The sequence below is a fragment of the Rattus norvegicus genome, chromosome 8, assembly GCF_036323735.1.
Source record: "Rattus norvegicus strain BN/NHsdMcwi chromosome 8, GRCr8, whole genome shotgun sequence".
Taxonomy (NCBI): domain Eukaryota; kingdom Metazoa; phylum Chordata; class Mammalia; order Rodentia; family Muridae; genus Rattus; species Rattus norvegicus.
Window position 1 is genome coordinate 128,058,056 of NC_086026.1, and position 25,593 is coordinate 128,083,648.

Below are 25,593 nucleotides of genomic sequence, written 5' to 3' on the forward strand. Positions count from 1 at the left end.
AATAGCTCAGGGATGATCAATTTGTCCTCCACTGATAAATCTTAAGCAGCCCTAGGGAGTACCAGGGCTTTGCACACTTTAAAAACTGATTTAACCCTTTCACAGGTGGGCAAGCAGGTCCCCATTGGTGTCCTTCCAATGGGGCCAAGTGGCATTTACTGTTGCTTTGTAGGAAAGGGCCTGGATAAGGGGAAAAAATGTGTATGGGGACTGGGGAGATGACTCAGCGGTTAAGAGCACTGACTACTCTTCTAGAGGTCCTGAGTTCAAATCCCAGCAACCACATGGTGGCTCACAACCATCTGTAATGGGATCTGATGCCGTCTTCTGGTGTCTGAAGACAGTGTGCTCATATATACATAAAGTAAGTAAAATCATTTAAAAATGTGTATGGGTGGTTTGCTTGTATCTATGGCTGTGTGCTTTGTGTGTGATGAGAATATAGTAACCAGAAGAGGTCATCAGATTCCCTGGGACGGACTTCTAGCTTGTTGTGAGACTCCATGTGGGGTCCAGGATTTGGACCCAGTCTAGTGCTCCAGCCTCATCGTTACACTTAAATGACTTCGTGACAAATTCTAGCCAGAGCTACAGAAGTAGCCTTTGGGTAGACCAGTAGTTTTTTGGTTGCATTGCCAGGGCTATCCATTGCACATGACAGAAGTTATTAGGTTCAAAGAGGCTGTCGTGTAAGAACCCAGGTGAAGCAGCTACCTGTCGAGGAACAGGACATGGAGTGTGGGCTCCAGGAGCCTTGAGAGCTGGGATCATTGAGTTGAAAGCCCTGCAGACCAGTACGAAAGCATTTCTTCTGTAATTGCTCATTGGGGGCCAGACACATTTGCTCAGTTGTTTACTGGGCTGGAAACTAGTCTGTAGATCCACCTTGAGTTTGTTAAATCACAGGTTTGTTGCCGGGAGAGAGTATCAGACCTCCCTGGAAAAGGCAGCTGACCCAGCTCAAGAAATCAAGGTCAGAGACCTATGGGATTGATCTGTGACTTCATAGAAGCCATTCTTGGGGAGGAATTTCTCAAACAGCTTTCTCTCTGAGGCTTTTAAGACAATGCTGAAAATCCTTAGCTGGTCAGTAGAAGTGGCCTCTTGCTGAGTGGTTGTCCTAAGGTCAGATGAAAGGTATCGTCTCCAAGTAAGAACTGGGAATTGCTGGGGATGCGGGTTATTTAGTAGAGTACTTGCCTAGCATGCGTGCTCTGGGTTAGAACCCCCAGCATTGACTAAATTGGGCCTAGTGTCATACACTTGTAATCTCAGCATTCTGGGTGAGGAGGCAGAAGGATTACATGTTCGAGGCCATCAGCTACATGAAGAGTTCCAGGCTATCCTAGGATATGAGTCCCCATCTCAAGGGGGGAAATGGCAAATTTTGGGGGTGAGGGTGCTGCGCCAGCTCCAGGGGAGCCTGACATGAAACAACCGTGGTCAGCAGGCCAGAGATCGTGTTCCTCGGAACATGGTCTCCTGGAGACACTTGGCCACTTCCTCCTCGACTTTCTGCCTAGCCGATTCCAATGGGTATGATCAGGAGTTACATATTTGCTCTTTTGTTTCTTTCTCTACTAACAGGAACATCGAGACCTGATTTGGTCTTTATGGACATGCCTCTTTTGAAAGCACTCGCAAAAATTAAGTAGAATCAGAATGAAACTCTAAGAGTTGTGATCAATAATTTACAACAGGAAGAATTAACTGTGGAAAGTCCAAACATTTAGGAATTCCTATCAAGTAGTTACGTGGAAGAAAACATTATCTAATTAGAGGAAAGTGGTGGGCCCCTCCTTTAGGTAGAAACAGCCTGAGTAGATACAGGGCTACTGTAGAGTCATTGCCCTACACAGGGACACATGATGAAGAAGGCGATAGATGGGTTAATATTGATGGAAACAGAGTATTATATTATTCTTTAAATTTTATAGAATGCTTGGCCAGATCACGTCCCCATGCTTGTCTATTATCAAAAGGAACTATCCTATCTTTAAAAAGACAATTACAGCCTTTCCGGCGGTGATGACCTCCCCATGAGAACACGCCTCTCGCAAAGGATCTCCTTCATCCCTCTCCAGAAGAGGAGCAGAGGAAACACAAGAAAAAGCACCTGGTGCAAAGCCCCGATTCCTACTTTATGGATGTGAAATGCCCAGGATGCTATAAAATCACCACGGTCTTTAGCCACGCACAAACGGTAGTCGCGTGTGTTGGCTGCTCCACTGTGCTCTGTCAGCCTACAGGTGGAAAGACCAGGCTGACAGAGGGACGCTCCTTCAGGAGGAAGCAGCGCTGAAAGCCCCCGAGACAAGATGAGTGGGAACCTTCCCAGCAAACACATTTTGGATATATAACCCCCCCCCAAAAAAAGACAATTACATGAATATTGGCTAAGAGAGAGTAAAAGACTAAAGATTCCTTTCAGCTGGCTGTCCTGTTGTTATCCGAGAGATGATATTTAGAGACTGAGGTAAATGAGGTTTATGACCACCGCCTGGCACCAGTCTGATTCTCAGGAAAGTTTATTTCCTGTCTTGCTTTCTGTTCTGAACTTTATGTAAACGGTTAAACTTTTTCTTGGTTATTGTTTGAGTGTACCCTGGTAAGGGGCCAAAAAATTAGCTCCTGTTCAAGCATCGTTTATAACCACAAAGCAGATTTCAGTAAAATCGCAGCAGATTCAAACCACCCTGAGTGTGTTGTGTCTGTCTGTCATTGTGCCTTCCTGAGTACCAGAGTCTGGTGTCCTCTGTCTGAGTTGTCCGTGGCATGAGGTTTTGTTTTTTTCTTGTTTTTTTTTTTTGTTTGTTTTTTTGTTTTTTTTTTGTTTTTTTTCGGAGCTGGGGACCGAACCCACGGCCTTGCGCTTGCTAGGCAAGCGCTCTACCACTGACCTAAATCCCCAACCCCGTTTTTTGTTTTTTTTTTGAGACGGAGTTCCCTGGCTGTCCTGAAACTTTTTGTAGAACAGGCTGGCCTTGAACTCAGAGATCCATTTGCTTCTGCCTCCCCACGTGTTGGGATTAAAGAAGTGGGCAACCTTCACACCAGCAAATTTAAGTCCATGTTGGTGTTCGGGTCGGTGAATCGGTAAAGACTGATACCCTACACTCAAACAGTATGCTGAAGCAAAGGACATTGATTGAACAAACTCCTGTGTGCTGGGGCCTAATTCCATCGAGACGGAAGGACCCCGACTGAATTCGAAGATTCAGTTTTAAAGCCAAAAAAGAGTAACATTAGGGAGGGTTAGGTGATCTGTATCTTGATTGGTAGATTCTATCTCTGGGGCCTGGGCCGTGCTATGATTGGTTAGGGTCTTGATTCAAGCATACTTGGCCTGACTATTCTTGCTTCTTGCCAAGGAGGGGTAGCTCTTGACCTCTTGGCTGCAGGTTTGCCTAACTATTCTTTTGCAAGCTGGGGAGGGGTCCCTTCTGCGTAAGCCCGGTTGTTCCCGTCATGGAGTCAGCCTGGCTCGGGCCGATGCTCTCTTTTCATGGGAAGCCGGAGGGAGACTGCTGCAGGCGAAGACCTATTTATCTGAGTTGGGATCTGTCAAACACAAATATTCTTCCTTTTAAAAAATAATTTATCTAACTTTATCTTATGTGCATTGGTGTGAGGGTGTCAGACATAATTGTGAGCTACCATGTGGGTGCTGGGATTTGAACCCAGGTCCTTTGGAAGAGCAGACAGTGCTCTTAGCCACTGAGCCATCTCTCCAGCCCTCATGTTCTCCCTTTATCAGTGGGAAATTTCGCCCATCAATTTTGTAGTCTACGATCAAGTAGAGAGGTACCATGAAGTGGCTAACATTTGTAGTGGGTTTGACGGCATGCATCCGGTGTATACAGTCTTAGTCCTGAGATGAATCCGTATTGTTAACTTCTTTTTTGCGTAGGGTCTTGACATGTACCTGAGACTCATTTGGAACTCACTATGGAGTCTAAGCTGATCTGGAACTCCTTCCTCGGCTTCCCTAGTGCTGGGCTTACAGGCAGGCTCCGCCAAACACAATTACAGTTAATTACATCTACTCATTTATGTCTGTCTATACATACCTGTGCATGGAGGAGGGCAAGCACATGCCTGTGGCGGTTAGAGGACAGCTTTCAGGAGTCAGTTCTCTTCTTCTACCAAATAGGTTCCAGGGATTGAGTTCAGGTGTCAGTTTTGGTGGCAAGCACCCTTACTGGATGAGCCACCTTGCAGGCCAAGGCACGAATTAAAAGAAGAAACATGGACTAACACACCTGAGTAGTTTGGTAGGGATTTAAATTTCTGAGCTCTGGTCCAGAGTCTCTGGCTACCACGAAGTACTGTTTTTCCAAGAAACTCGATGGAAGGTACAAACACTTTAGGAGTTAACGGTGTGTGTGTGTGTGTGTGTGTGTGTGTGTGTGTGTGTGTGTGTGTGTGTGTGTGTTTTCACTTTGAAGCCAGGTGTCACAAGCAGTACAATGGGGTACAGGTTTTGGAATCACACCGAGTTGGATCCCAGTCTAGGAGATCCTTGGTGGATCATGAGCACGCGTTTACTCACTATCAAATGAGACTTAAGGCAATTTCTTCAGAGGACAGTACACTCGCACCATTAAATTGACAAGCCAGGACACTTTCAACTGGCCTGGACCAGGGATGGAGGCAGGCGCGCTAGCCCCGCTGGACACTAGGGGGCGCACGAGGCCCTCAGCAGAGGAAGCCTCTGGGAGGCGGCTCGGGTTGGCGCGTGCGCGCCTGGTTCCCGAGCGGGCGATTGGACCTTTCTGGCCGCGAAGTCCCCGCGTGCGCATGCGCGGCAGAGACAAAGTGCTGGCGGCCCAGAATCATGGCTGCAAAGGGCTTCGCTTCGCGTCTCAGGGACTCGCGGAGGTTTCTGAATGGCTTCTTGGCCGGGGCTGTAGTGGGCGCCGCAGGAGCAGGGCTGACGGCGCTGCAGTTCCTCCAGCGTCGGGACGCGGGGTCCGCGAGGCCGGCGAGGCAGCCGCACGGTGAGTCTGCGGGCCGGCTCTGTCCCTGGTGCTCGGCTCCCTCTGCTCCCCCTGCTCCCCCAAATTCTTCACCTGGCTGCGGGCTCACACGTCATTGCCCCTCCATCCTTAGCTCCACCCCGAGCTGAGACTATGTTTGTTCTCCACCTTAGGTGCAGCACAGTGCCTGGTACAGAATTGGCCTTCAGTAAGTGTCTTAGTTTCTTTTCCTGTTGCTGTGACTATGTATACCCGACAGAAGCAACTTAAGGGAAGGGTCTGTTTTAGCTCCCAGTTCGAGGTGCACCTCATCCTGGCCGGAAAGGGTCTCGAAGCGTCTGGCCACATCGCTTCCACTGTCCGGAAACGGGGACAGATGCGTGCTGCTGTTCGGCTTGCTTTTCTCCCAGTTTATATAGTGCGGATCCCAGTTAGGGAGTGGCCCCAGCCATAATTAAACTGGGGGTTCCTATATCAATTAATACAACCAAGATCATCCTTTTCCCCGGAGGCCCGTTTCTTAGGTGTTTGTAGATTCAGTCAAATTGACAGCGTTAACCATCACAGCAAGTATGTTTGAAGGCGTTTCCGTAAATACCTGCTACCCAGTCTTCTTGTGAACATCCTTAAATTAACAGGGCATGGGGAGGAGTCCCTTGGAAGCAGCTCCCAGTCGAGTCCACTAGGAGGAAGTGTTAGTTTCCCAGCCTCAGTCTTTCCTTGAGCTAAAACACGGGAAGTATCCGAGAGGGACAGTTTAAGTGGGCATTTTTGTTTGTTTGTTTGTTTTGGTTTGAGCTAGTACTCACTGTGACCCAACCAGGCATGAGATTTGTTGGAGTAACAGGTGTGTGTACTCACTCATGGAGTTAGGGTCTTTTAAAAACTAAACGGATACTTAACCCGGCAGCTGATAGATCATGATGATGAAAAACTAAAATTATGGCCATTTTTGTCTCTATAAGTAGCAAGGCTTTCCCGTCCAACTTTGTCAGTGACTAATAATTAGTAGGGGCACTATGGTTTCCTTCGAGTTCTGTTATCTGTCCATCCATCTGTCCATTCATCTGTCTGTCTGTCCATCCATTCATCCATACACACGTGCGCATGTGCGCGCAGTTTGTGGTACGGACAGATTTGGGAAACTGATGTGAAACGCCAGTAAGATCGGGCTCTTAGTTCTTTTTTGGTACCGGGAATGAAGCTAGGCCTTCTATTGCATGCACTTCTGTCACTGAGCTCTGCTCTGCCTCTACCCTGCACACCTCCAGCCAGGCCTTTATTTAGTTATTCAGTCATTACCACGACTGAGTGTAGTGACACACACGCCTGTAAACTCAGCGTGTGGTAGGCAGGGGCAGGAGGAGCAAAATTTCAAGGCCTGCCTAGGCCACGGAGTGACTTCGTATTTAGTTATGAGTGACCCTGCGCTTGTTCCCCAGCAACAACGCCAATCACGTACCCCTATCGCTGAAGCTTATTGTGAATACCCAGCAGATGATAGGCAGAGGAGGACTTTGCTAAACTGTTTCCTTTGACCTAATAAATAATGGCAAAGACGAGGCCTGTTTGATTAGACCCGTGTCCCCCTCCCAAGGACTCAGAATCGGACTCCGTGGTGAGGCTTTTGAACCGGTTGATTTTAGACATCACTGTTGTCTTTAGAAACTTTTGCTCTTAATAAGAGTCACTAATTACTTTTTTTCTGTTCATAACTCCCCCCCCCCTCTTTTTTTTGTCTTTCTTTTTTAGAATCTGTAGAAAAAGTTGTCTTGGAACAGTTTGGATTTCCTTTAACTGGAACAGAGACCAGGCGTTACACTAACCATGCCTTGTCGTATGATCAGGCAAAGCGGGTGCCCAGATGGGTTCTTGAACATATATCCAAGGACAAGATCATCGGTAGGTGGTTGAGGGAAAGTAACAGGTGCCGATTAAAGGGTTTCATGTTTGAAACAAGAAGACCGTCGATGGTATTTTCAATCATTGTATCTCACAGCGCACATTGAAAATGTGCCCAGCCTGCTTGAAAAACTGACTCTCCTCCTAAGGGCCATCAGTTGCCAGTGGCACCTTGGTGGGAAGAGGGACTTTGTGACCTCCCTGCCCCTTTGTTGGTTTGAGCTTGCGTGTGCTCCCAGGATCCTATAAACTACATGATCCTATAAGCTATGTGGAAGAAGTTGATTTGGTGGTGAAGTTTTCTCTGTTCCCTACCACTCACCATTTTCTCTCGTACACTGCCCAGGGCAGTTTTCCTTTAACTGGAAAGGCCAGAGTCTGAGAACGAGAGGGAGCTTCACTATAGGAGGAGCATCCTGCCCTAGGCCAGCCTTGCCAAGCTCAGATGAACTATCCAAGCTGTTCAGGGACCTTGAGGCATATATATGGTCCCTGACGCCAGCTGCTTGAAACTGTACCTTCCCACACTAGCCAATCTGCCCGCCTTAGAGGACCCACCGATAACCATTCTGTGTGCTCTTCTTCAGGTGACGCGGACAGAAAGCATTGTAAATTCAAGCCGGATCCTACTGTCCCTTCAGCCTTCAGCGCCCTCAATGAAGACTATATTGGAAGTGGCTGGTCACGAGGCCACATGGCCCCAGCAGGAAATAACAAGTTTTCCAGTGTAGGCAGACTTTGGAGAGGATGAGGTTGTGTGGCTGATGATCTAGGAACCAAATTGTAAAGCCTGTGAATGTCCTCGTCTGTTTTCGTTATTTTGGTGCCTTTTTAAAATTGTAATTTATGCACATTCGTATTTTCCTCCTCGCACGTCTGTCCGTGCGAGGGTGTCAGGTCTTGGACTTCACTTTTAACTTTAACTTGTGTACGCCAAACAAACATTTCACCACCGAGCTACACCCAGCCCCTAGCTCATTTTTTTATTTTGAGAAGTTTCAGAGATGAAGAAAAGTTGAAACACAGCAAGTCTGACCCAGTGGCTGCCAGGCTGCCGGGGGTGGCAGAATTGGTTAGTCAGCGGGCGGAGCTCTGCGCACATAGATTAGATGTGCAGAGAGAACGCATTACAGTAGGCAGAAACCGGGAGGAAAGGGAGGTTTCCTCTCCTACCTTTGAATTAGAATTTGGTTTTCACACCTCTTAAATAACATCCCCAGAAGGTGACCTTTCCTCCAGATGTGCAAAGCCCGAACTTATTCTCATTTTCCCCGGAGACCTTGGAGCTCATGAACATGTGTTTGGACGGATGCTATAAATGATAAAAGCCAGACACACTGAACTACTTGCTTTATAGTTTTTATTTTTTATTATTACCACTACTTAAGACATATGTGTATAGCCCAGGCTGGCCTAGAACCAATTACGTAGCTTAGGATGACCCTGAGTTTCTGATCCCCACACCTTTACCTCTGAAGTGCTGGGATGACAGACATTGTGCCTAGCATGCATGTACACACACACACACACACACACACACACATATTAAAGTTTTTAAATTTATTTTGTGTATATTGCGTGTGTATGGATGGATCGTATTATGTGGAAGCCAGAGGATATCTTTGTAGTGTTTGTTCTTTCTGTCAACTGTATGTGGGTTCTGGGCACCAGATTAGGGGTAACAAGGTTGCAGGGTAAGCGTCTTTACCCGATAGGCCAGTGCCAAGCCATCTCTCCGGCCTGGAGGTGTTTCTTTGCATCACCACAGTTTTCTGTCTTGGACCATTTGTGTCTTTGTTGATCTAAACAAACATCAGTGGGTGGGGGCTGAGGCCTGGTTGGGGCTGTGGTTTAGATCCCAGCACCAATGAACAGACATAGTGACTAGCTGTCTGAGCTAATCTAGAGCGAAGGCATTCTAGAATAACACTGCTTCCTTTCTTCCTTCCCAGGAAGCCATGGCAGAAACCTTTTACCTTTCTAACATCGTGCCTCAGAATTTTGAGAATAATTCCGGCTACTGGAATAGGTAGGTATGCATGGATGGCTGGCGGTGTACTGGACCGACAGCGTGTTGTCTGTGTGTCCGCTCCTCAGGCGCCATCCTGCCTGAACGGCTGCTCCCTTTGCTGTGTTTAAGAGACAGCCTGCCTCTCTGGTCCATCTGCCTCTGTTCAAAGGTCAGGTTTCGAGAGAAACTCCTCGAGATAATACTCCTGCTAGTAATAGAGCGGTGTGTCCAGGAAAGGCACTTTCTTCCTAAGCTTTCTAGGGGAGACACATTGTCAGCTGCCCAGGCTGGCTTCATCTTGCGATTGTCTTTTCTTACCTCCTGACTTCTGAGATGACACATGGGCGCCACCCCCTGCCTGGTCTGCTTCCGAGAAAAGCTTTGCAAGAGAAAAGTTCTGGTGTGGTGCAGTTGGACGTTCTAGTGGTGGGTACTATGGAGCTGCTGAGACTTCTGCTGCCTCTCAGGTTGCTCACTTTGCCAGGCTGAGGCTTAGCGTCGACGGAGGTCGCCTCAGGCGGGTACGCTTCTCCTGTGCAATATTTTACAGTTCAGGGTATGGCCAAGAGCGTAGTTCGCTGCTAGACTACTTGCTTCAGATACACTGGGGTCCTGGCGTCCATCTTCACCACCAAAACCAAACCAAAACAGAACAGCCTAGCGGGAGATAAGGAGATGCTCTGCCAGAGAAGCTGGGTTCAGTTTCTAGCACCACGTGGTGGCTCACAGCTGTGACGCTAGCTCCAGGAGATCCCGTGTCCTTTTCAGGTCTCAGATAGCACACACTTAGATGCAGGTAAAATAAAAAGACGAATGAATCTTAAAAAACAAAACAAAAAACTGAAAATAAAATGTCCTATACTTAAAAGATGCCAGGGCTGGAGGGGCAGCGCGGTGGCTAGGAGCTCATGACTAGGAGCTCACAGGGGACAGGAATTTGCTTCCCAGTACCTGTGCCAGGTAGTCCATGGCTGCCTGTAATTCTAGCTCCAGGGGTCCAACACCCTCTTCTGTCCCCTGTGCACATACAGACACATAAAGGACCATGAAGTGAATCTGTAAAGACTCCCTAAGTCCGGCACATCTGTTTCATCTGCGCACCCTAATCCCTACCACCTGCTCAGATGATCATAAGATATGATTATAAATGTATTATTTTTAGGAGGAAAGACCTGTTTTAAATGTAACCCACCATATTTAACTTGTCGCACCTAAAAAAAAAATCAACAGTAATTCCTTAGTGCCAGTAGTATGGTGTTCAAGTCCCCCGAGTGTCATCGCTGCTGGGATTTGGTTAAGGGATCCAGTTTAACTCACAGGTCTCCTCACTCCACCCTGAGTAAAGCTCTCCCTTTCAGCTTGTTAAAGCTCCGGGCGGGCGGTTTTCCCCTTCCTTGTCGATGCTATGTCTGCACACTGCACACCTATGGGAGCCTCTCACCTTTCCTTCTCCCGAGGGAAACCTAGAGAAGACCACTTCACCTTGTGACCAGGAAGCCAAACTCTGAGAGGAATGGGGGCAGCTGTCTCCATCCCCTGTAGGTCGCACACAGTGCAGTTTAGTGTGTGTCGCCACCGCAGGGACAGTCCTACCATGAGCCTCCAGCTCTATAGATTCACTCAGGAGACACTTGCCGCCCAGGACAGCCAGAACCTAAGAGTCCACTGTGTTCGGCTACTCGAGGGAGTCCGTGGTCCTAGTGCCCTTAGCCTTCTAGGACGGGCCCATCCTGGTGCTGAGAGACAATAGAATGGTCATTTGATCCAGTAGTCTTTCATGGAACACGTTCTATAAATAGCCATGACTTGGGGAACTACAGTTTAGCTTTTGACGTTTACCGGTAAGTGCAGGAGATGTGTGGTCTGAGACACGTCTTGGTGTAAGCCTTACTTTCAGCTTGTGTAGGTCAGGGTGCACAGCTACAGTCTTGATACTGTTCTTTATTAAAAAAAAAAAAAAGATACTGTGTTTTGAGACAGGGTCTCACTATGTAGCCTTGGCTGCCCTGGAACTTGCTATGTAGACAAGACTGGTCTCTAACCGTTATAGATCCTCCCGCCTCTGCCTTCCCGGTGCTGGGGCTAAGGTGTGTGCCACTATGGCTCTCCCAAAGTTAACTTCTTAAAGGAGACGTCTCATTTAAGAGCCTTTCCTAGGGACTGGGCGGCTTGCTGCTTTCTTACATGTGTGCCCGTGGTTTGTTTTCCAGGATAGAAATGTACTGCCGTGAGCTGACGGAGAGATTTGAAGATGTTTGGATAGTATCGGGACCTTTAACCTTACCTCATACTAGAAACGATGGAACGAAGACAGTTAGTTACCAGGTAGGGACGTGTATATGTCGCTTATGTCGCTCTATGAACTCATAATCGCGTTCGATGTCCTGCTCCTTAATGTCACGCATTTACCATTATTTACTGGGTGGTGTTAGGGTTATAGGAGGAGAAGATATAATGAGGGGTGAGAAAACAACTGCTGACTTCAAGATGCTCACAGCTAAAGGGAGGCATTGACCCCCCCAGCTGTGTATGTTCAAGACACTGGAACACTTACAGACCGCAGGAAACACACCAAGTGTCGGAGAGCTTTTAGTGACAGAAAGAAAGAAGGTAACTACTGCTGCGGAAGGCTCCGGTGTTGAGGGTTCGAGGACTTTCTACCAAGGAGCGCCTCAGCAGGGCTGAGGGCTCTACCAATAGTGTGACCGCACCTCTGTGGAGAGGCACCCTGAGAGTTGTATCAGGAGGGCGGCGTTGTGTGGCGGTACAGGGGAGGGACACTGAGATTTGGGGATAGAGCAGGTGTTTAGTAAATGCGGTTGGGTTAAGCCGCCAGGTGATCAGAAGCCTAGGGAGCAGCTAGAAAGCCTGAGCAGAACCGGGGCTGCTCTGCACCTGCCCACGCTGGCTGTCTGGATGCGCCTTGCTGTGTCCACGCCCACTGCTTCCACTTGGATTCCATCGTTGTGAAGTCCAGTCCTTAGAGGTGCTGATGGAAGCAAAAGAATTCGTACTTTAAGACTGACTCCTTTTGAGCTTCCCCTTCTGACCAACTTATTCATTTAATTTTAAGGTTTTGGTTTTTTTTTTTGTTTTGTTTTGTTTTGTTTTTACGATCTTAGAACCAAAGTGCTTAAAGCTGTCTGTTATTTTAATTTGGGAATATAATTATTTTTGACTTTGCCTAAACCCTCTTGCTCCCATCACCAGAAGAGACTGGTGACCCATAAACACAGAGCGATTCGCTCATGTTTCGTGTGTGTGTGAGACTGGGGGCGTTTCATAAATAACTTGTGTATAATAAAATTTTGCACAGCATAAAAGGAAAATTAACTCAATTAAGAGTGTCTTGCTGGGGTTGGGGATTTAGCTCAGTGGTAGAGCGCTTGCCTAGGAAGCGCAAGGCCCTGGGTTCGGTCCCCAGCTCCGAAAAAAAAGAACCAAAAAAAAAAAAAAAAAAAAAAAAAAAGAGTGTCTTGCTACATGTTTTTTATTATATAAAATGATTTTTAAAGTTAAATATATATTTTTTCTTTTTTTTTTCTTCTTTTTTCTTTTTTTTTTCGGAGCTGGAGACCGAACCCAGGGCCTTGCACTTGCTAGGCAAGCGCTCTACCACTGAGCTAAATCCCAAACCCCATATATTTTTATCACAATTCTTTCCCTCCACCAAGTCCTTCCAGGTCATCTCCCTATATCTACACACCCAAGTTTACAAAACCAAATACCTAATACAACAAACCCCTCAAAATCAAGAAAGCATAACAAACAAAACAATACCCGAAGACAACGTGCACACTTTGTTTACTTATTTTGGTGTGCTTTATTTATTTATTTTTTTAATTATTTACCTGTGACTTCCAGTTTGATAGCAGAAGACATCTGTCTTATTTATTGCTTTTCTTACTATATCGTAAACTACAATTTACAAACTATGCGTCCTGCTCCTGTGCTGAAAGGGCTCTGAAGCAGTGACACAGACTTTAAGCCACTGGCAGCTCTTGTCTTCTAAGTCACTTCTTGCTAAGTGTCCCCTCCTACCATGTCTCATCCCCACCCCACTACACACGTACACACACACACATAGACACACACACACACACACACATACATACATACACTTGCTAAATGTCTCCCGTCATATCCCCTCCCACTACACACACACACACACACACATACAAGAGTTTAGAGAAGTGTCTCTCTGGTTCCTGCCAGCGTGCATGAGGTGAGGAAGCGCTCGAACAAACAGACCTGTCAGAAGGACACAGGAGTGAGCTGGGAGGAGGTTGGGTTAAGCTGCCAGCCTTATCCTCTCTGTGAGTAAATATGAAAACCAGATGGAGTGTAGACCAACTGAGTTAAGTCAGTACCGATGGTGAGTGAGCTCACGGGGCCAGGGCGCTCCCAATGACGTCAGCTGCAGAGTTGTCTCGAGTGGGAAACTCAGGGAATCATTTTGTGGCCGTCACAGTAACAGCTATTCAACCAGATATTGTCAGCGGATGCCTGAGTGTAGCAGAAGTTCTGTGAGGAGCAGGGCGTGTGCTCATCATTCCCATAAGTCCTTGAATGATCGAAACGGTGAGAATTGGTAACTTTAACCAAATTACCAAAGTCCTTATCTCTAGTAATGGGACTTCCTGATAATTGGTGCCTCTACTGTGCTGCGTGAGGAGAAAATGCCACTTCTGCAAAAAATGAGTAACGTTCAGTTACACTGTGTGGAAATAGCAGACGGAGCCCAGGGGAGGACATTATAAAACACACTGCGTGCTTTATCAAAGAGGGGGTCATGCCATGAACTCAGAGGCCAGTGAACCACTGGGCTTGGGTAAAGTCTGTCTGAAGTTCAGAACTGGTTTCAGTGTTCATTACACTGGAGCATGCGATGCTGGCCGTTGGCTTATCAGTGGATGATGCTCGAGAGGTTTAAGTAGCCTGAAGGGTTTCTAGAGACCTGTCAGCCTTCCTCACGTTCATCAGATGCGGTTCATCAGATGCGTGCGGTCTGAGCTTCCTGAAGGTGTGCTTTGAGTGAGGGTCTTGGCTGTTGTTTTTGTCTTAAAGCCTTCCTTGTCTTAGGTCTTCATTTTCTGGGCTTCTGAGTCCTTAGCATTCCAGGTCTCTTAATGTATAGATAGGGTTGGGGCTGGGGATTTAGTTCAGTGGTAGGCGCTTATCTAGGAAGCGCAAGGCCCTGGGTTCGGTCCCCAGCTCCGAAAAAAAGAACCAAAAAAAAAAAAAAAATGTATAGATAGGGTCTACTGACGTTTACATCTGAGGAGCTTCCCTTCAGCTTCCTCAAGGGCCTGTCCTGTGGGAGGGACCTGCAATGATGTTCTCAAAGTCCGGTCCTGATTGCTTTCTCTCTCCTCCTTTCCTGTGTGTGTCTGTGTCTATGTGAGTGTGTGTGTGTGTCTGTGTGTATGTATGTGAGTGTGTGAGTGTGTGAGTGTGTGTGAGTGCACGTGTGTCTGTGTCTATGTGAGTGTGTGTGTGTCTGTGTGTATGTATGTGAGTGTGTGAGTGTGTGTGAGTGTATGTGTGTGCACACATGCGTGTACACGCGTGTGCGTATGTGTAGTCTGTTCTCCTTCCATCTTCACAGGGTTTTAGGCTTGAGCTTGAGTCATCAGGCTAACATGGCACCTTTTCCCATTGGTCATCTCCGGGGTCTCACTATGTAGCCCAGGCTGGCCTAAAACAGCATAGTCCTGTGCTCTGACTTGCCAGTGCTGGGTGTTCAGGTGTCACCCTGCTGGGTTCTCTACTGATTATTGCTGTCTCAGGCTAGAGAGTGCTATGCTGTATTTCTAAACTCTGACTTGTCCTTTGTTGGCTGTTATCTCTTCTCCAGGAACTGCCTAATTTTTATATCATTTGCCCCTTTGCACAGCTCTGGTTTCTGCCGGTCCAGTCTGCTGGTCACAGACTTTGTTTTGTCTACAGCAGAGATGTGAACAGAGGCTTTCCATGACACACACCTCAGAGAGGGTTTTAGCCGATGACATAATGCACCTGTCATTTGCTCAGTAGTTGGTGATGTTAGTGATCGGGAGACCGCATGTAACTTCTCTACTAGGATGAGAGAGTAAATTGATAATTTTATTAAAAAATCAAAACTGGGGGTTGGGGATTTAGCTCCGTGGTAGAGCGCTTGCCTAGCAAGCATAAGGCCCTGGGTTCGGTCCCCAGCTCTGGAAAAAAAAAGAAGAAGAAAAAAATCAAAACTGGAAACTGAGTAATAAGCAGCAGTTAATTGAAATGTGTACAGTATGCAGTACTGCTGTGGATCTAACAGTCCTCCCTGGTTCAGATGGCTCAGGCCATTCAACCTCACACCCTTTCAGGAAGAGAAGGCAGTAGGCTTCGGAAAGCATTCGTGGAGCCCTTTAGCTTCCTCTTCCTCCCCACTTCCCCTGCTCTTCCTCTCATTCAACACGATATTTCCTTATCCGCAGAGACGGTTTGGCTGTGCTGCCCAGGTTGTTCTGGAACCCTTGGGAATCAGGCAATCCTTGGAGGTCATTTAAATTAAGCTCTAGGTGTGCCTGGCCGCCCCGGCTGCTTCTCATAAACAACGGCCACATAGCAGAAATAATGGTGCGGGGAGGAGGATGAGAAGAAGACAAGATTGGTCACCTGGGGAGTCCCAGCTGCAGAGGCCTGATTGAAGTGAGGGAGAAGCCGGGGTTGATGTTCAGAGAGCATGGCCCTGTGCGGTGTGACTAGAGTGTGCATTGGTGGGGTGGGAAGAGGACGGACTCTGTGGAGACAGGACACTTCCAGGAGGTGTGAGCGAGTCTCTGCGTCTGTTTCGTGTGCCTCTTCTTGGGCTCTTTTCCTTCTGTTGTTGTTTCGTCCTATTCTGATTTGCTGGTTTTGTTTTATTTCACTTTTTCTTCTTATCCCTTAGAAGCCCATTTGTTTTCAATGAGACGGAAAGGAGCTGGGCCCGGATGAGAGGGAGGTGGGGAGGAACGGGAAGGAGTAGAGGGAGGGGAAACCAGAATCAGGATATGTTATGTGAGGAAAAGATAGCTTTCAGTAAAAGAAAAAAAAAATCAATTCAGTTGGGCAAAAATGTATTTGTATGCACACACAGATGCATGTACAAGCTTGTAGTCTCACTAAGGAAAGCATGTTTGAGGAAAGGTGAGACTGGAAAAGTAGGGGAGGGGCAGCCTGTGCTGAAGCAGTGAGCAGATTTAGTCAGAGGACGCCGAAGAGATGAGGCCTGGATGCGGAAATCTGAATGTCCAGCTAAAATCCCGGCGGTTCTCTAGCATGCGGGACCTTTTAGGTATCCGTTCCAGTCAAGCATTTGTGGGCAACACTGGCGCATTGCACAGCTCTCGGGAGCTTCTGTTCCTCTGAAGGAGCAGCGTGAGCCGTGAGCCCCCGCTCCGGGGTGGTGCCTGGCAGCTAAGCATGATGGTTCTGAATCACACAATGTTTAAGACTGCTGCTTGTTCTCAGCTGTGCACACACACTCTGTCCCTCAGGAGGGCACACACAGCCAACGTGGGGCACGCCCTGGGTGCCGTGCAGGTGTGGAGCGTGTGCGCGTACACTCTGGAAAAGTAAGGCAAAGGCACCGGCGTGTAGAGAGGGCAAAAGGTTGCAGCTGTTCTCTTGCACGCAGGAAAACTGAGGCTTGCAGGGTCAGCCAGGTCGTACGGCTCCTCATAACAAGGTGAGATCCAGTCCTCTCCCACACCTGATGCCCAGTGAGAGCATCGTCCTTTGAGGCTGTCAAAGGTCTGTGCCACAGGGATAACTGAGTGTCCCGTGCAGAGCACGAGTCCGTCAGTAATGAAAGACGTTCTCTGTGGAGCCCAGTTGCAAGGGGGATCTGCTAGCATGCAGAAATAGCAGAAAATGGGCCAGGAGGGTTCCTTACAGCCAGGCAGAAATGTCCACTAGGATCTGAGGAGATGGATCACAGCACCCGAGAACTGAGTGCATGTAGCCCTCAGGGAGGGAGAGTAGCCGTGATTTTATCAGAAGTGAGTCATCCGACAGCTCGAATCAGAGTCGCCTGTAGTGTAGCCGAGGCTGTCCATGTGCTTTTTCTGACGTTCCCCTTCTGAGAGAGAGCCAGAGAAGTGACACATACCTGAAGATTTGGGTTTGAACACCGTATCGATCCGATGAGAGTGCTGGTGGTAAGGTGAGCCGTGTCTAAAGCTCCAGATTTCTACCAGCTACTCCTAGGGGGGAGAAAATCGGAAACCTGTCCCAGGAGTCCGGAGGCATCCCAGTAGGAAAGGAAGCTTCTTTCTGAAGTGCAGGGAATGCTCGTTCATTTAGGCATCCACCCCCTGCCAGGAGCAGTTCCCGGTTGAGGCTCTATGCGGTTTGCGCAGCCTTCCCAGCAGGTGCCTGCTGGCTTTGCTGGTCGTGGCACAGGGCTGACTGATGCACAGGGCTGACCAACACTCCTGTTGACTTCCCCCTCCTGTAGGTGTGCACGGAGCCTGGTGCTGCCTCCTGTCCTTGTAGGAGTGCACAAAACCTGCGGTTTTCAAACCACCATTCTTCTTTTTCTCTTCATGTAATTGGCATCCTAAGGGCGTGGTCCCTCAGAGTGTCCCGGCAGTTTTAGTTTTGGTCTCACTTTCTTCCTTCTGGTTTTACTGGGGATGGTGTCTGTCACTAGATATGTTTATCTTAAGGATGTCACTCAATACAACAGCTATGACATTGCAAACAGCGGGCTAAGTCTATTGTTTCTTCCAACTTCTTCTGGAGCTGGGGTGGTTTTGTGGCTATGACAGGGATGAGGTGCTGCTTCTGTCACTTGGAGGGAAGGAAGGAGTCGCTCCGGCCAGTGTTTAGGAAATGACCAACCTACACGTGAGTCCATCTTATAGCCGTTAGATATGTTGTATTTTCCACTCGCTTCCAGTTGGTCAATCTCCAACTTTTGTTAACCTTGACAAGGGTTCAGGGTTTCTGAGTGTTTTAATAGCAACAGCGTTCTCCTTTGTAGAGCGTTTTTATGCCAAATCTTCGGTGAAAAAGTTTGTTGCTGATGTACTGATATTAAAGGCTCCTGTTAAGCCGCACAGAAATCCTTTGTCTGCGGTCATTGTGTTCAACTTGATCTCTCCATGCTGACCTTTAACTGCCCTAATCTTGCTGGAGCCCACGTCTTCCCACTCTACCTCTGCAAAACCTGTCTTCTGAATGACGTCCACTTCAAAAAATAGGTTTTTAAAATAGGTCTTGGTGATTCTGAAATCTTTGTTGTAGTTGTTGTAGTTTTGAGCAGGGTTCCATATAGCCCAGGCTGGCCTTGAACTCCAGGTCCTCCTACCCCTACCTCAGGGTTTTGGGATTGTTTAACTGTGCACCACCATTACCCCCTTCCCCTTTGGACTCAGGGTCTCATTGTATAGCCCTGGATGGCCCCAAACTCAAACTCACAATTATCTCCGGCCTTTTAGGATTAAAGGTATGTTTGCGCTCTCTCTCTCTCTCTCTCTCTCTCTCTCTCTCTCTCTCTCTGTCCCCTACCATATCAGTCTGCCGTCATAACCTGAGCAGATGTCTGCCTGGTCAGTTGAGCCTCATGCTTCAGTGCGCACAGTCCAGGGACATTTTCTGGTAGTGATTTTCCTCAAAGCAAACGCTAATGTGTATTGCTGAGTTACCTAAAGAAAGAGAACCCTGAGTTATTTTAAGATTATTCATGTCTCAAGTTATTTGTTTGTTTTGAGACAGGGTTTCTCTGTGTAGCCCTGGCTGTCCTGGAACTCACTTTGTAGACCTGGCTGGCTTCAAACTCAGAGATCCGCCTGCTTCTGCCTCTCAAGCTCTACGGTTAAAGGCATATGCCACTACCACCTGGCCCTAAGTCCCAAAGCTAAGGAACAAACACTGGGTTTTTGAATTTCCAAACAGGCATGGCGCCCTGTAGGTGTGCTGGAACATCGTAGACGCACTTAGACAAGGTAACTCAGAAAGTGGAAGGGGATTCGTTTTCTACTCACCTGTGGGGAGGTCTTGGCTGGAAGGGCCACATGCTGTGGTTCTGAGTAGGGTCACTGTCAAGGATTGAGGGTAGCTGAAGGATAGACTGGTACCCAGCATCCCTCACACCCTTGGGACTGCAGCACTGAAGGTCCTCAAGCTGTCATGATTTCAAAACCCCTTAACTATAGAAACAGCACAGTACCAAGGAAGCGTAAGATATCAATCATCTATACCTTTCACTGGAATTGAAGGAACTCAGTTAGCAGCTCTGGTTGGCAGCCAGTGCACATGACCAGTTAATTCTTTTTGAAAATAACCGTTTGTTTGTGTACAAGGAGCCCACACGATAGAAATAGTCAAGGGAATGGTACAGAAGGAGCCCCAAGGTTTTCACGCTGTGTTGCAGTGACACAGAAAGCCCACCAGGTGGCGCCAGGAGTTGGCTTGCCAGTGGGTTCCCAGCCACTGTGGGGTGTTTACAGCTCGTTTCCTGCCCCCTGTGAAGGTGGTTCCACAGGAGCTGTGCCCTTGGTTCTGGCTCCTGAGCCCGTGTTGTTACTGTCATGTTTTAGTAAATGGCTACATAGAGCACTTTGCCTGTAGGGAAGGCCGTGGCTTCCCTGGCTGTTAGTGATGCTGCTTGAGAGCAGAATTCTGTTGCCCTCCTCTTTCCTTTGAAATGAGATTCATAGTCCAGGCTGGCCCTGAGCTCTTAAGTGTGTAGCCAAGGATGACCTAGAACTTCCGACCCTCTTGCCTTCATCTGGGTGCCACACCGCCTTTATACTATGCCGGACGGTCATCTGCATCGCTGGGGATCTGTGGCCAGGGAATGAAGAGCAGCTGCCCTCCTCACCCTTTGCTTTGATGAGCTCACATCCTAGTTGCACAAGGCACTCCAGGGGCCCAGAATCTTGAACCTGTGAACAGTGTGGGTTCATGAACCCTGCTCTGTCTGAGCCCTGACCCACCAACCACTTTCAGTATGTTCGAAGACGATTGGCTGCAGATCCTGTGGCGGGTGGGCAAGCGGGGTCTTCCCTGAAGTCCCATCGCTGGCTGTGGTGGTGTGACAGACCATGGGCTTCTGGGTTCTGTGCAATGTGGATAGGAGTTTGTAAAAATAGGAAAAAAGTCCTCTCTTTCGGCTTTCATCTTGCCGCCATATTTGGGCTTCTGGGCTTCTGACAGGGAATCTAATCTGCAGCTGCAACTGTCTGACCAGGAGAGAAGACCTACCAACCGCCGCAAAGGCCTGCACAGAGAAGCACTATGAGCATGCTCAGTTGAGGCTTGTCATTTTATCGGGGGCCATTAAGTAAATGGACATTCAGCTTTTGTTTCTTAGACAACAGACGGAGGCTTTTAGCCTATTGGAGGGACATCCGAAGAGGCTTCCTCACTGTTATTTCATTACTAGGCCAACCTCCAGAGCAGCTCATGTCTCCCCCTCCGCCTTCCTCGTCGTGTGGCTGCTTTTCTAAAGTGTCCGGTTTGACAGCATAGTTTAGAAGTTCAATGTTTGGTCATCCAGGGGCATTTGGAACTAAGCAAAAGCGTTTGCATGTAGTCAACTGTAGGAAGGGAGCCACAAGGAGGTAATCTAGAAAGTTCTGTCCCAACCATGTCTGGCCGCTGCTTCAAGGGCTGTCTGTTGTTTCTTGGGGAGTTTAGGCTGTTTTTACTGTGAGCTGGGAGTGCTGTAGCCAGCAGTTTGGACTTCTGTGTTTAGAGCGGTTTACAAGTTTGGGTTAGCCAACAAAGAGGAAATGACAGCTCTTTTTTCCACCAGAAGCTCAGTGCTTGCTTGTAGCACCCCTTTGTTCTCTGCTCCTGTGAGCATACTGTGACCCCTGCCCTTTGGGGTAACATTGTGCTTTTTTGTTGTTTTGGTTTCAAAACCGGGTCTCTTTGCGTAGCCTTGGCCGCTCTGTCAACCAGGCTGACCTTAAACTCAGAGATCCACCTGCTTCATCCTCCTGAGCCACCGCCCTGCAGAGGTCACAGTGTATTAAAGACTGGCTAGAACTGGTCAGTACTCAGCTGGTTTGAATGCCTTTCCTTTTCTGTGGCCCTTGGTTGAATGCGCTGGCTACACTGAGGCCGCTCACAGGGTGTTTCCTGAAATTCATCTGCAGAGCTGTGGGAGCAAAGCCCGGGAGGCCGTGGTCTCAGCTCAGTGCACTAATCAGGCTACTCTGTTTTTAGGTGATCGGTGAGGACAATGTGGCAGTCCCCTCACACCTTTACAAGGTAATCCTGGCTCGCAGAAGCCCAGAATCTACCGAACCACTGGCACTGGGGGCCTTTGTGGTACCAAATAAAGCCATCGGGTTCCAGTCCCAGTTAAGCGAGTTCCAGGTGAGCCTCCATGACCTGGAGAAGATGTCAGGCCTGGTGTTTTTCCCCCATCTGGATAGAACCAGGGACATCCGGAACATTTGCTCTGTGGACACCTGCAAACTCCTGGGGTTCCAGGAGTTCACTCTGTACCTGAGCACAAGGAAGATCGACGGAGCCCGGTCTGTGGCCAGACTGGAGAAGGTTCTGGAAGCTTTGAAGAGCTCTGGGGTGGAACCTGACGATTACTTCCTGAGTCGCTATGGGAAAAAGCTGGAGGAACTGAAGGCTAAGGAGCAGAAGGACGCCCAGCTGGAAAAGCAGTCCTAGCGTCTGTCTGGGTATGCGCTCAGCATCTGAGATGAACAGCCAAGCCCTCTCTGGGCAGAGGCATTTTCAAGAAATGATGGAATCCTGACCAAAACCCACTGGCTCAAAACTCAGTGTTGTTTTCCTCCCCTAGGACCGGAGTTGGCTGAGGTGGTTTTAAAACTCTCTTCTCTCCGATTTGCATTTGCATGCTTCTTCTCTCATGGCCTTGAGATCCTGCAACCGAGCATCAGATGACTGCTCCTCCCCTGTGCAAACCCTGCTGTTCCCATCTTATCTGTGGGGAAGACGAGGCTCAGGGAACTGTGTCCCCCATTGGTGTTCTACAGCAGTCTCCCGGGTGCCTCAGAGTTAAGACAAAGTAGATGGGGGTTTGAAGGCTGTTTCTGGTGCCAAGACCCTCCTGGTGAGAAGGGTCTGTCTCCTCAGAAGAGTGAGCACGTCATCTCTGTGGGAAGAAACAGCGGGTCTTTGAAAGATGGAGATACCTCGTGGGTTTAACCAGAGCCTGTGGTTCCCTCCAGGGATCACGTGGTGCCAGATAAGTGCGTTTCTTGCTTCATGGGGGCCTTTCTAAGGGAGCGCAAGAAAGGTGTGTCCCGAGAGTCTTCGGGTACCTCTGTTCTTTCCTGCTATCTGCTGGGCCAGCACACCACAGGTAGGTCTAGCCTGGGCCCTAGCTCCAAAGCAGTTCATTCCCAGGGGAAAGAGCAGCTGCTCTCTGTGCTGACTTCTGCAATGCTGTATACAGATCTTGAGCTGTCCTGAGTATGCTCGGCCCAATAGCTTCCGGGCAGAAGGACTTGTCTGAATCTGCCACTCTGCCTCTGTCTTCTGAGCAGTACGAGAGTGATCTTTGTGGCGTTGTGTTTGCCTCTGATGGAAATGCCATGGCTTTACAATAAAGACAAGAAGGCAGTGGCTGGCCCTGTTCTGCTCCTTCATTTGGATAAAAAGAAACAATCGGGTGTAGGACACAGTGGCTGATTAATGCCATTCTGTTTTATCTTCCTGTTCCCCACTAACTTGTGCCAGTCCTTCTGAGGATAGAAAGCCAAAATGTCACTGTGACCAAAAAAACCTGTTACTTTCTCTCCTCAAAAAAGAGGTGATGGTGGGGCCTGAGCGCTTCTCCAGGAGCCCTGGGAAGGAAGCTGGGGCTCCTCCTGACTGTGTCCCAGGTTCCCACCATGTATCCATGCAGCCGAGCCCCTCTCTCGTGGCCGTGCTCCCCTCTGCTGACCTGACTTGCCAGTGGCCTTGGACTTACTTCCCATGCTTTCCCCGCTCAGGAAGAATCTTGTCTGACTTCATCAGTAAGTTTTAGAAGCTTGGGATTTGATTTCCTATGAAAGATGCTACCTGGTCATTGTGAGACAGAGATCAGAACAAACCAAAAAGACAGTGTGCCTGACCATTTTTTATTTTATTTTTTATTTGAATCTGTGTCTTTATGAGTGTTTTGCCTGTTTGCATCTATGCATACCAAGTACCCGATGCCCACAGAAGAGCTCATTGAATATCCTGGAAATGATTCCCAGATGGTTCTGAGCCACCATGTGAATGCCGGGTTCTCTACAGCGAGTCGGGGTCCTCTGCGAGAGCAGCCAGTGCTCTGAAGCCCCGCCCTCGGTGTTTAGGTGTGAAATGTAGTGCATTGGTAACAACACTGATGCTTGAATTGTCTGTGAACATTTCCATTAAAAGTGCCCAGCACAAACACTTGGAATTTCCTCTAGCTCGGGTCACTGTGGCCCCTTTGGTGTGGCTGTCCTTTAAGAGCCCTGGGCCAGTACCAGATGTGTCAGAGACAAACGCCGTAACCTGCCAAACCTGAATGGGGTCACTACCCGTTTGCTACCTCAGTGGGTTCCCCTCAGGTTCTTGGGCCGAGCCTGGATCACTGCCTTCTGGGTCATTTACCCTTCCAGTTCCTGGTCTGGAGAAATGGCCATGCTGGGTGGGCTCCGCTGTGGGAAGTCCCTGGCTGTGGGTAGGGGATTTAATCCTTAATCTTTCTTTTTTTTTAAAAAGATTTATTTATTTATTTATTTATTTATTTATTTATTTATTTATTTATTATATGTGAATACACTGTAGCTGTCTTCAGACACACCAGAAGAGGGCATCAGGTCTCATTACAGGTGGTTGTGAGCCACCATGTGGTTGCTGGGAATTGAACTCAGGACCTCTGGAAGAGCAGTCAGTGCTCTTAACCGCTGAGCCATCTCTCCAGCCCCAGTCTTTTTTCTAGTGACATCTTCAAATTCTTTGATCTCTGGACTAAGGCTGTTGGCTAAAGTTGAATACAGCAAAGGAAGGCCTTACTAAAAGTTAGAGAGCTCAGGGGTAGCACCCCACTCCACTCCCACCCCAAGCTATGCGCTACCATTTCTGCACTTAACTTCTAAACAGCAGAAACCTGTCTTCTTTGGCCTTTGATTAGTGCCCAGCAGGAGAGGCAGTCTGCTCTTGAGGGAATGGCTTCCTGCAGAGCTGCGCTCAGTTTGCAGCCCAACACTGGCATGATCCTCTGTGTTGCCATGTCACCTGTGTGCCCTGCCCCATCTCTGAGGGTATTGTTGAGCTTCCTCCGTTCATGGCAGACTTCCTGTTAACAGCTGGTGGATGGGTAGGATGTAACGTGTGCCTCACCAACACATTCCCAGCCTGTGCAGCTTTGAAAGCTGTGAGTTCTTGGGAGGGGAGGCCTGACTGGTGGAAGTAGGTCAGGAGAAGCAGGCTTTGAAGGTCAACTCCCCCCCCCCCCCCCTGGTTCTGGCCTGTGTGCTTTGCCTCCTGTCTGCCACTGTGTAAACACCTTCCACCTCACTGCTCAAACCTCGGGAGACAGCCATTCCTGTTGTGGTGCCTCCCACGCCATGGTGAACTGGAGTCCCAGCACCATCAGCTCAAATAAACCCTTCCTGCAGTTGCTTCTGCCCGGTGATCAGTCACAGTGACAGAAGTAATGCACGGTCACCCTAACCATGCCCTGCCCACGGTAGTCCTTGCTCTTGCTTGGCCCTCGACACTTCACCCTGTTCCTTTGCTGTGAGCCTCTTTCCCACACGCCTCTATTTTTAAGCCCCCAGGGTTTCACTCTGGTTTGTCCTGGTGGAGTTGATGAGGCTGGCCTCACAGCGGGCACGGCTCTCCTGTATTCCGCCTCCCATTTAGAAATCAGTCAGCTTACCAGAGAAGGCTAAGCCGGGTGCTTTGCCCTTTGACCTCCTGTAAATGGAATCCATCAGGGGCATTGCCAGCGTGGGGTTCGGGTTGCTCTGGTCTGAGAGCAGAGTACCTCTAGGGGTCAGTATGGTCTAATCTGCACAAGAGACAGCCTGGCTGGGCGGCCACAGCCTTGCAGGCAGGCTGTAGCCTGAGGCTTGGCAGGAGAGCAGAGGTTATCTGTCCAGCAGGTTTCAGGTTTTCACTCCATGGAAGCTGGCAGCTTCCTTTCCTTCAACCGTATGTTCAGGAACGCCAAGCCTACAGAAATGCCGCATGTAGTGATTGTCCCTTCCCCCACTGTTTTGTCTCATTAGTTCTTCTCGATATGGAACCATTTAAAATTAATTTGTCCCCCTGAGAAGTAGGTTGAGGCACGGCAGGTCACTCTTCACACTTGAACTTAGCGTACTCTGTGAATAAGGACATTCTTCCATATCTCTGAAATACACTAGCCAATCTAAAACAAAAATCACCAACCCTTCTGCCAGGCTTGGTACATGTCTGTAACCCCAGAACTGGGGAGGCAGGCAGATGAGCCTTATCAGCCAGACTGTGTACGGAGATCCTGTTTGGAAAAGAAGATTGATCAAGAATCCATGTTAATATTCCCTATTAAAACAAGTTACCCAAAATACCTTCTTACGCTTTTTAAACTCAAAGGCTTCAATTAAGCTGTGTTTTAGTAATGTAGGACAGTAGGTTCCCAGCCTGTGGGTCGTGGCCCTCAGGGTGTGTGTGTGTATGTGTGGTGTGTGTGTGTGTGTGTGTGTGTGTGTGTATGTGTGTGGTGTGTATGTGTGTGGTGTGTGTGTGTGG

The 25,593-nt window shown here is 48.5% G+C and overlaps 2 protein-coding genes across 4 annotated transcripts; both read left to right on the top strand.

Moving 5' to 3' along the window:
- Positions 1-2,032: 2,032 nt before the first annotated feature.
- On the top strand, positions 2,033-2,715 carry LOC108351831 (40S ribosomal protein S27-like). The gene has a single exon (XM_039082888.2). It carries the CDS (start codon positions 2,144-2,146, stop codon positions 2,300-2,302), a length of 159 nt encoding a protein of 52 aa, XP_038938816.2. The 5' UTR covers positions 2,033-2,143; the 3' UTR covers positions 2,303-2,715.
- A 1,917-nt stretch (positions 2,716-4,632) lies between these two features.
- Positions 4,633-24,474, top strand: Exog (exo/endonuclease G). 3 transcript variants are annotated; one of them, XM_006244088.4, is made up of 7 exons: positions 4,633-5,000; positions 5,153-5,187; positions 6,732-6,881; positions 7,469-7,608; positions 8,834-8,910; positions 11,103-11,217; positions 21,082-22,464. In XM_006244088.4, exons 1-7 carry the CDS (start codon positions 4,648-4,650, stop codon positions 21,541-21,543), a joined length of 1,332 nt encoding a protein of 443 aa, XP_006244150.2. In that variant the 5' UTR covers positions 4,633-4,647; the 3' UTR covers positions 21,544-22,464.
- The last annotated feature ends 1,119 nt before the right edge of the window (positions 24,475-25,593 follow it).

What these genes read in the sequence shown, in the direction of transcription:
- Exog (XM_006244088.4), top strand. Translation starts at nt 4,648, where the DNA reads ATGGAGGCAGGCGCGCTAGCCCCGCTGGACACTAGGGGGCGCACGAGG. An exon ending in ATCCAAGGACAAGATCATCG is followed by an intron (nt 6,882 to 7,468) that starts GTAGGTGGTTGA and finishes GCTCTTCTTCAG; the next exon opens with GTGACGCGGACAGAAAGCAT. An exon ending in GAAATAACAAGTTTTCCAGT is followed by an intron (nt 7,609 to 8,833) that starts GTAGGCAGACTT and finishes CTTCCTTCCCAG; the next exon opens with GAAGCCATGGCAGAAACCTT.
- LOC108351831 (XM_039082888.2), top strand. Translation starts at nt 2,144, where the DNA reads ATGGATGTGAAATGCCCAGGATGCTATAAAATCACCACGGTCTTTAGC.